This window comes from Lipophrys pholis (assembly GCF_963383615.2).
Source record: "Lipophrys pholis genome assembly, chromosome: 11".
Classification (NCBI taxonomy): Eukaryota; Metazoa; Chordata; class Actinopteri; order Blenniiformes; family Blenniidae; genus Lipophrys; species Lipophrys pholis.
This window is the reverse complement of record NC_137631.1, coordinates 24408753-24419482: the sequence shown is the minus strand read 5'-3', so window position 1 is coordinate 24419482 and position 10730 is coordinate 24408753. Positions and strand designations below refer to the sequence as shown.

Here is a 10730-nt window from a genome sequence, read left to right as displayed (position 1 = left end):
TTTTTGCCAAACTTTAGTTTATTTTATAAAAGCCATATAATTTATACTTGACTTCTCACAGGCTATATTTCTCCTGACATTGTGCATCAAATAGTTCTACCACAGTATTTCAACAATGTCCTTACGATATAAAAAGGATCGTTTGTGATTAGACTAAAGAGATATAACATCACATCAATTAGTATCCAATAATAACTGCTTTCTGTACAGGTTTGCGGCAACCTCATATTTACTAATTACAGTTTAATTTCCAAAATAATTAAAAACTAAAAGCATTAAGTTCTTTGAAAGCAGCAGGGGTGTCAAACATATAACCCGCAGGTCAAAGTCGGCCAGATTAGAGTTTAATCTGGCAGAAGAATGACATAACGGACCCTTCTAATGTCATAATCTACCTATTATAGACCTTAAAAATACCACAGTTCTAGATGAAGAAAGCCTGGTGTGGTTTCATTAAAAAAAAAAATACATTGCTGAAAAAAAAAAAATAATTAAAAGCCTGAGTCTGAAAGAGTTTCCTCAATTTGTGATCCTCAGTTTCCTTTTCTGGAAATTCATTCCTGTGAATTCCACTAAAAATAGATTATTTACATCAGTTACATTTCATCATTTCAGAATTGCTGTAATACACAATAAAGTTACGATACAAACTTTAAAGATTTAACTTCTGGGCTAATAGCTGAGTTTAACTTTACACAATGTGAGTACTTTTTAATTAAAAAAAAAAGCACCATGCTTTTATAAGCAGACTCTGTCTGACAAAATAATCTAAATATTTCAGGAGTAATATTTGTACTTCAAATGGGTCCGTACTCTCAATGGTGATGCACCACATAATACATTCAAACCCTCTGTTGAACTCCGCTGGTCTCTGCCTCATGCAGAAGCATTAACTATTAACCACCTTTTCTGTGATTTTCAAAAGGATAAAGGGTGGCCTCCCCTTATTTTCACACAGCCCCTCGATGCCCCCTACAGTTCAAGTGCAAAATTAATTGTCCAAAAAGCTCGACTCACAGAGCAGGCTTTGGTCAGCAGGCTTTGGCTATGAAAAAGGTCCAGAAGTCATCCAGAGGACATTCAGAGCGAGAGATCAGTCCCATTGCAGAATTTGCTGTGGATGTTTTCCAGGAAGGGCAGCTGTGATTGGAGGAGGTCCGTTGTTGTTGGCGAGATATTTTTGCACCTTGAGACGTCGAGCGTCTTCAGACGCTTACAGTGCTGCACCAGGAGGAACAAGGATCTGTGGGGGGGTAGGGGGGGTTAAGAGTCACAACCTCATCAGGATTATACATACAGCAGGCTGTGGAGGTGTGTGTGCACGAGTGTGCGCTTTTCTCACTTGTCAGTGATGTTGTCACAACCGGAGAGGTAGAGATGCTGCAGTCTCTGCAGGTACTGCACAGCCTGCGCTATTCCTCGGTCGGTGATACCCGGGCAGTGGCTGAGTGCCAGACTGGTGAGGCTGCGGCAGTGCCGGGCCACCGACGCCAGACTGGTGTCGGTGATCTCTGGCAGCATGGACAGAGACAGATGGTGGAGATCCGGGTAATGCACCACCTGCGGGGAGAGAGGAATCCGCAGTGTTTTCTATCTCCGCTCGGCCGTGGATTACTGCCCTCCCCTCCTTCGCTTCCCACCTGTGTGATGCTGCTGTTGGTGAGTTTGGCGCAGGCAGTGAGGTCCAGCTCCCGCAGCCCTCTGAGAGCGAGGAGGGAAGCTCCCGCCTGCTGTTTGAACTGCTCCAGGTCGTTCTGGGTCACCAGTTTGGGTCGCTCCTCAAAAGGCATACGGGGAGGCTTAAAGAAGCCCATGTTGCCGAATGTGCGGGTGAACTTCGGACCTTTGTCTCCCTGTGAGGACAACCTTCAGCTTAACGTGTGTGTGTGTTTTCTTAAAGCGTTACACAATCATGAACGTTGATGGAAATGTGTCATAAAATACGAGACGAGATTTTGCAACCAGTGGCAATCCTATATCTCCACAGGCTCCATCCTCTGAGATTACAGAGCAGAGCTTATCACAGAGCATCTCCACAATCTGGCAGCAGCCCTGACCTCATGGTGGGATCAGCTTCAGCTGCTGTTCATGCCAGAGTGACCAACACAACCATATAGCATGTGAGCGATGGTGGAATCCATCCCACAGCAGCGTGTGAGCAGTCTGATGACCATCTTGAGGAGGAGGTGTGAGTGTTTGGAGTTTCCACCAATAATGAGGTCATTTTAAAAAACAAAATTTTAACTGTTAAATTACCAATATTGAATCAGACTTCAATCATCCAATTCATCAAAAAACACCAGAGAACATTTTTGAAAGTTTTTCCGTGGACACAACCCACATACTCAGCAAAGTCGCTCATTCCACAAATGCATATTCCTCGCAAATGATGAACAATTAATAAATGGGAACAAACAGGCTTTGCAGTACTAGCATTGTTACAAAAATTAAATTGTCTACCAAAATCAAATTCTTTCATTCTTGAATGTTGTTTAGTTTTCAAATGCTACTCAGTTACTGAACGCTAAAATATTTTCTTTAGTCAGTCAGTTTCATCGACCGTTTGTAAAAGACAGAAACAGCTTCAGCTGCGTTGTCAGAGCTTCAGTCCAGCTGACCGACCCAAGCTCGCTCGGGTCCAGAAACCCCGGGCGATTACAAGCAGTCCTCAACAAATTGAGTCAGGAGTTGTGTTTGACGCCTCTGAGGCACAAGAAGAAAAGGCTTCCTAATGTTGCTCACGAGACAGGTCAGCCACTTTAAACTTCATTATGTAATTTATGTGTCGTCAATGCATAGCAGTTGTGTTTCCTTTGCTACTTTCATGCTCATTCAAGTGTCTGAATCAGGAAAATTGTGATTGTTTTTGTCTTATGTACTATTTTTTTTTTTTCACCTTAAATGATTGCCGATTTCCGCAGAAATGCCTCGAGGCTAAATTAGCATCTTACCAGCTCCTTGTCGGGCTCACACTTGTTGGTGTGCACCATCCCCAGCAGACCCCAGTCCGTCACCTCTTTACACCAGCCGAGCCGCAGAACCACCAGCCTCTGCAGGTAGGTCGCGACAGCGCGGACAGATACGTCAGTCACATTGAGGCAGGAGGTCAGATCCAGCTCACGGAGACTGTCCCCGAGAAGTTGAGTGAGGGAGAAAACAGCCAGATCCTGCAGAGAGAGAAAGAGAGAGGATGTAGAGGTTATGTTCGTTGAGTTTGGGTTTTTTTTTCTGTGGAGGATTCAGAGAGATCTCGGGAGGTAATATGCAGCAGTAGAAGAAGACAGACCCTAATGTAAGTGCAGCTCTTGAGGTTGAGCGTCTTCAGTTGTGCTCTGGCCGTGCTGGACGCCTTCAGGCCTTTCACGATCTCTGTGCCATTGATGTGCAGACACTCGGATAAATCCAGAGTCCTCAGAGACGACACGGAGAGCAGGTCAGCGAGGCCTGGGGACAACGTGAAACCATCACTGTTAAGAAAACTCAACGGAACAGAAGGGACACACAAAACATGAAGATGCACATCACTGACATCAGAATTGTAATTTAACTGGTCAGAGGGTGCTGGAGACACAATGGACACGTCACCACAGAATCCAGACGTGAATCACTGTTGTATCTAAAAATCTCAATCTCCAGAGAAAATGCTACTTATAGATATTTCAAATATATTTCTCTATGATAGTTTCCCGTTTTTGAAGCTCCTTTGCCATTTAATCTAGCTTTGTTAAAATAAAAATAAAAAACAGTTTTTGTTATATTGGATTTACTTTCTGATCTCCAAACACAGAAACTTAAATAACATATCAAAACTGCACATCACTCAGGGTGCATCTAACAGCACATATGTGAAAACTTTTAAGAACTAATCAAAACCATTGAAAGGAAAACTAATATAAAAGCCGGTATATTGTCCACAGCAAAAGCATTAACTGATGGTCATTATGTTTGAATCTTTAGTACAGCTTAAATATCGAGTTGTGGGAGTGGTCAGCACTACAGAATATCCCTGCTTCCACTGTGTGGGGTTTGCATGTTCTCCCTGCCCATGTATGGGTTTTCCTTCGCTACTCCGGTTTCCCTCCCGTTGCGTTTGGGAGACTTTAAATTGTAAGTGTGAATGTGAGTGTTCGGAACTGCCTGTCTCTCAGTGGTGGATTGGTGACCCGCCCAGGGTTGACATGTCTTCACATATAGTTAGCTGGGATTGGCTCCAGCGTCACTCGATCACAAGAGACATAAAAGGTGCACAGATTGATCCATATAGCAAAAAAAAAATTTTTTATCTTAAGACCACTTCATTAATTCTGCCCTGAATCAGTGTGAAAAGTTTTATTTCCGATCTCCGGACATTTTACCAAAATTCTACAACAACTATTGTATGATACATCACAGTTCATGACCCCCGGTACCTTTTTCAGTGATCCGCCAGTCACTGGACAGGAAAAGGTGCGCCAGTGATTTCAGGCCTCGTGCGATGGCCACTACAGACCTGCTGGTCAGCACAGTGCAGCCACTGATGTCCAGTGTGTGCAGGCCTGGCTGATGCTTCACCAAAATCTCCACTGAGTAGTCGGTCAGCTCCTTGCAGCCTTGGAGAAGCAATTCCTCCAACTCCAAACCCTGAACCTGCATCGAGGGAAAATATCAAAACTGTAAAAAGACTCAAAATCTGTGGCAGGTTTCCTAAATATTAAAAACTATCTCTTGTCTTCGTGAACTAATGAAACTTTCCTAACCTGTGCAATAGTTCGCAGCGACTCAGGGGTGATGGATGTTCTGCTGAGGTCCAGAGCGACCAGGGTGGATTTCTGCTCCGTCAACAACCTCCTCAGGTTCCGGAGCGACAGCAACGCTGAGGAGTCCTTGACAGCCCCCACCGGGCAGCCTCGGTAGGGGTCAAACTCGAAAGCGATATGGCAGCCGGACAGCGAGAGCCGGCGGAGGTGCGGAGTGCACCCGGTGAGCCGGTTGAAGGTGAGGTCGGAGAGGTAGCGCAGGTCGGACAGGTCGAGCTCCTCCAGGCCGCACAGAGCCGATCCGACCTAGAAAGAAAAGACGGAGTTTGGCCTGACATGAGACTGGCTGCTACAGAAGGAAAAAAAAAAACAATGACACCATGGAAACAAACCATAAAAAGGCAATAAAATAACATCATGTGATACTTGTGAGTTCCTAATCAGTCACTTGGATTTCAATTCTTTGTTGTGATGCCACAACGGGCTGTTACTATTTTACCACAATAAAGAAAAGCAAACATGGGAGACGCACATTAAAAACAATAAAATGCAGATAGTGCACCAGCAGAAAGAAAAGAACCATCTGTACAACATTTACTGATGTCTCCATTGAAATTCTTCAAAACAAGGCTCCTGTTTGCAAAGAATAAACAGTTCATACTTTTGTTTGACTTTCAGAATGGCTTTTTTTTTTCTTATTATTCAGTGCAAATTTAGCCTGCAGCTCTTACTGGGAATACAAAAGTTCCTGTAAGAAACAGTACATCCATGTAAACAATGTGCAGGAGGATTAGACTTTCGGTGTGGTCCTGTCGAGTGCGAACCATGGCTCAGTACCTGCTGCCTGTGCTCCTCCCTGGAGAGGAAAGCTCCGGACATGAAGAGGCTGTCCAGGCCTCTGAGGTCCAACCTGCGCAGGGAAGTGAGGCGAGGCAGGAGGCTCAGCAGAGAGGCCTCCGTCAGGCTGCTGCCAGGAAGGGCCAAGCTCTCCAGGTTGGGGCCCAGACACAGACCCACCTGCAGAGGCAGCGGAGATAATCACACACCATCAGGGAAAGGTGCAACGTCTATAATAAACGTGTGTCTATTCAGCTCTTCCCTTTTATAAAGTTCACCAGAGGAAATCAATCGTGGACTTAGATAGTTTTGTACATGATGGCCCTCGTGCAGCCAGGATTTGAGCCCGGGTCCCCCCACACTAAAGGGCAAGACTGAACCTGATGCAAAAATTACATTCTAACACCAACAAACAAGCTCTCATCACTTTAAGTGGACGGAAAATGAAGGTAAGACTGAACAATGTTTAATTCACATCAAACAAATGGAATAGCGGGTGGCAGAAAAAAATAATCTTTTGCCCCCCATGATTGTCTTTTTATTTTAATCATAATTTGTCCTCAAAAGAATACATGGAGAGTAAATGTATTACCGTAATTGTTTGAATTAAAACACTCACTTTTAATAGGATTCAATAAGAAGTAGTGTTGTCGTGGTAACCATTTCAAGTCTGATTGGGGGACATTTCTGTTTACATGTTCTCCCACAGTCTGAGAAACACAAGGCGTACTGTACGTGTCAATGTCAGTGTGTGTGCTTGACGAGCGACCCGTCCCCCCCGTGACACTGATTTGGACATGACACTGCACAAAATGTAATGTAGAAATAATGATTTATTATTGAAGATGCTCAGAATTTTGCGCCAACATTCTTTCAAAAGTTACATCTTGATCAGTGTGATAATCAAAAATACATACGCAAATTCAAAAAGCTATTTAACATGCGTTAGAAGTGGACATGTTTTCCTGATTGATGATGATGATGATGATGTGTTTTCTTAGCTAAATAAACTACAACCTTTTTGTAACAGCTTTTTTTAAGCCCTGTGGGTGAGTGATTCATCTTAACATTCTATCAAGCATATGATGAACTTCAATGTGGGATTGTTTGAACGAGTCACATGAACGCTGCAGTATTCTTTAATGATAAAAATAGCTGCTTTACCAAAGAGGAAACAGCTTGGACTTTCTGGGAAACATTATGCAATGAAAAGTTTGTTTGGGATTTTAACTTTTTAGAACTTTTGACAGAATACTGCACCTCCAAAAGTAACGATCTGGAAATACTGAAGCCATCCAGCTGGCTGATTATCAGGCTGCAGCGGGACTTGCTGCCCAAATTGCGAACCAGCTCCAGGGACGAGGCAGAAGCCGGAAAGCAGAAAGTGACATTCTTCTGCGAGGAGGGAAACACAGAGAGGAAGCATAAGGTCTGAACTTTTCTACCCAGTAGCCTTTCTAATCAGTTGACAGTCATGCAAATTCATGAAACGTATTTCTGCTTTGGAACAAGGTACCTGGAAGCATAGGTCCTGGCTGGCATGGTACCAGCTGCGGCAAACCAATGAGGCCTCCTTCCTGTCTGAGGCGTGAAGAAAACTCAGGATATAAACTATGATCTACAACAGAAGGTGAAAAACACAAAAGAAACACACACACACAATAAGATTACATGGAGGTCATGATTACCAGGTTATTAGTGTTTAAAAACTCATTATGAACGTATAGCAATTATGAACAGTCACAGGGGGACACGGCACCCAAAAACAACCAATGAGTTCATGAACAACACCATATTAAGACATAAAATGAGTACAGATCAAAAAGTAACAAAACAAAATTCACAGACAGAAAATTACCAAATTGCTTTACAAAAAAAATGCCAAATGCCCATTAAGTGAGTTTTTTTAATAATCATAATAATAATTAAAAAATCCCGACAAACACACACAAAATGTAAGATGAGGGACACAAAATTACAATAAAAACGTATGTTACCATAATAGATAAAACGAAATGGAAAATAACCCTCTAAACTGAAGAACCATAGATACAAATAATGATGACAGAGAACTAAAAACCACACAAATGATTGCAAAAACATAAACAGGCACAGGAGATCGAAAGAAAATGGTGTGTGTGTGTGTGTATATATATATATATATATATAAATGGTTATTTATAATGGTTATAATACAATTTAAAAAGTGTGAAAATCATCAAGAAAACACACAATATGACAGCAATGATCAGCCATACACAGAATGATGACTAAAAACCCAAATTTAAAAAAAATAAAAAAAGATCACACATACACACAATGACACACACAAACTGACATAACGGCAAACACACAGAGATACAAAAACGGTGTACAGACATGACAAACATGAGGAGCCAAAAGGAGACATAAAACTAGAAGATACGGTGCAGGGTGTGGTGGCTGTTTGTTTGTTTGTTTTTCTATCTGAGCCCTGGGGGTGCGATGTCTCACAATCCGCCCTGGAAGGAGACAGAAACATGAACTCACCTCCAGCGGCAGCTCAGGTGTGTCCACGTTGTCCTCCGCATCGCTGTCTTCCATCGCTATTCATAACAACACCAGAGTCTCGTGAGGGAATCCGCTGGCTGTCCGGCGGTTATCTGCACCCGTTAATAAATTAACAAAACGACCATCGCTGTGTGACAGTCGTTACTTATCAGCTGCCACCTGTAAAATCCGCCGGTAGAGTCTGTCCGTCCCCTGCACAGTCTGTTTCCGTCTCCGGGCTCATGTCATTCAGGTCAGCTGATCGCAGCGACGTCAGGAAGCGAGGCATTGTGGGAAATGTAGTTTACTTCGCCATCACCAGGATCAACAATTTTTCCACGGTCTTTAAAAAAGAAAAAAAAAGTGATCCAAAAAGATTAAAGTCTAGATTCCGACAAAAATGAAGGATTCTGAGATTAAAGTAAGAGTTTCTACGCACGTCAAAGGTTTGACTTTTTTTGTCTTTGACCTAGAAACGAGAAAACGTCAAAGGTTTCCAGCTCACACCTTGGGATTTTGCAAATAGGTGGTGATGTAAATCTGAAACTTGAAAGTTTCTCTCAAAATAATTGGCAATTCTCTTCCTTATCTCTGTTTCATTGATTTTTAATTGTTTGGGTTTTTTTTTGCTGCCCTGATGGATAGGTGTCCATATTAGATGTATGTTCGTTTGTTTCCTAATGTTAACATATCAAACAATCAGTGACCGTTGTTATGAAGTTTATAGTTACAGCCTTTATTACTGTAAATACCTTGTTTGTGCAAGCGATTCTTTTTTGTTTTTTACTGTTCCCGTAATGAGTGATGCCAGAGCTGATTCTGGGCGCTCTCCCAAACCTCGCATTTTTCTTTCTTTTTTGACTGTATACATACAGATGCATTTCATCCCATGGGAAGTTGAATCTTTCCCACCTCCCAGTTACACAAGCAAACATCATAATACTATGTTTACAAGTAAAATACTGATAACAAAAAAATTTGAAAAAAGACAAACTAGCCTGCCGTCTAATTATCATACACTGGAACAAGCTCACTGACCTTATAACATTTTAAATGTCCTCATAGCGATGGACAGTCTCAGTAGCAAATTTTACATTTAGTCTTTTCTGGGATAGTTTTTATGGAATTTGAGGTTTTTTAACTCTGAACTAAAACAACACTTTTGCAAACCCTATTACGTTGGAGCCCCCTGCACAAAACATTAAAATACTTTCCCATTTTATTACTAATAAATCACTGAAGTGGTACTTGAACATGTAACTGGGAAAGTTTCGCAAAAGTGTTGGATCTTGTGACCATTTATCTGCAAAAATCATCAACTGGAGTTTACTGATGTCAGATGCAGCGGAGTTAAAATTATTGTATCTTCCTATCTTCCAACGAGGACAAACAGAAGCAGTGCATAACCACACTGGCCTGGTATATAAAGGCACAGGAACAGAACTTGAATGACTGCCGTTAACTGCTGGAACCACAGAACAGGAACAAAAACAGGTTCGACACCCAACAGAAACATGTTGCTTCCTCTTCGATGTTTGCAGTTTGTGGTTCTGAGTTCTTCATGTGCCCCACTTTCCTCTGAAACTGTAAATAAAGGTCACTGATAGAAAACTTAGGAAAAAAACCCTTCCTGAAAACAGTGATTTATTTAACCAAAAAAACCACAACAATTTATCTCCATTAGTACAGAAAAAACAGTTTCTTTCTACATATTTAGCAGTATGTTTAGCTGGTTTACTGTATATGTCCAGCCTTCTAAAGCTCTGATAATAAATACAGACTGTATATGTGTGTGTGTGTGTGTGTGTGTGTGTGTGTGTGTGTGTGTGTGTGTGTGTGTGTGTGTGTGTGTGTGTGTGTGTGTGTGTGTGTGTGTGTGTGTGTGTGTGTGTGTGTGTGTGTGTGTGTGTGTGTGTGTGTATATATATATATATATAGCATGCATGTACACCTCATGACACTACAAACAGCTCCATTTTTTACATCAGTAGGAAAATCTTTTTAAATTATTGTATAAAAGAAAAAAAATATATATAAAAACATTAGTATCACTTCATGGGCTATGCTTTAAACAATATATTGACTGTTTTGAGAGTGCACATACAATATGTCTTAGTATGTGAATTCAGGTTAGATCATGATGCTGTCACATTTTTCACTATGAAAGCAGATGATCCCGATTTTACCGCCTTAACAAGCCCACTGCTTCATTAGACCTGTCTTTTGTTTATTACAAACTACCATTTGAAAACATCCACAGTACAAGCTACACACACACACACACACACACACACACACACACACACACACACACACACACACACACACACACACACACACACACACACACACACACACACACACACACACACACACACACACACACAAACACAAAACATTAAAAAGATAAGGCATGTTGTGTTTTCAAGTTTACAAAACAATCTGTAAACATTCAGCAAAAAAAACCAACAACAACAACAACAACAACAACAACAGCAAAGGCGTTCTGTCACTGATCTGAGTTAATGGCGACATCCTGCACTGGATTGACGTCAGTAAAGTCTACACAGTGTAGATCAGAGGTTTTCAAAAGTGTGGTGGGAGGATTAGGACCGTAGGTGGGGTGTG

General features: G+C 41.8%; 1 protein-coding gene across 1 annotated transcript; it reads right to left on the bottom strand.

Moving 5' to 3' along the window:
* Window positions 1-5: 5 nt before the first annotated feature.
* Window positions 6-8321, bottom strand: fbxl9 (F-box and leucine rich repeat protein). Its single transcript, XM_080474865.1, has 11 exons — window positions 8103-8321; window positions 7090-7191; window positions 6834-6968; window positions 5574-5753; window positions 4737-5042; window positions 4410-4626; window positions 3287-3444; window positions 2952-3167; window positions 1641-1853; window positions 1343-1560; window positions 6-1243 (listed from the first exon to the last, which is right to left on the bottom strand). The coding sequence occupies exons 1-11, from the start codon at window positions 8154-8156 to the stop codon at window positions 1081-1083; spliced, it is 1962 nt and encodes a 653-aa protein (XP_080330991.1). The 5' UTR covers window positions 8157-8321; the 3' UTR covers window positions 6-1080.
* Window positions 8322-10730: the final 2409 nt, after the last annotated feature.

Excerpts from the sequence above, each read along its gene's own strand:
- fbxl9 (XM_080474865.1), bottom strand. The coding sequence starts at position 8,156 with ATGGAAGACAGCGATGCGGAGGACAACGTGGACACACCTGAGCTGCCG. Across the intron at positions 3,168-3,286 it reads AGAGCTGCACTTACATTAGG|GATCTGGCTGTTTTCTCCCT; the intron begins GTCTGTCTTCTT and ends CTCTCTCTGCAG. Across the intron at positions 1,854-2,951 it reads GTGAGCCCGACAAGGAGCTG|GGAGACAAAGGTCCGAAGTT; the intron begins GTAAGATGCTAA and ends TTGTCCTCACAG.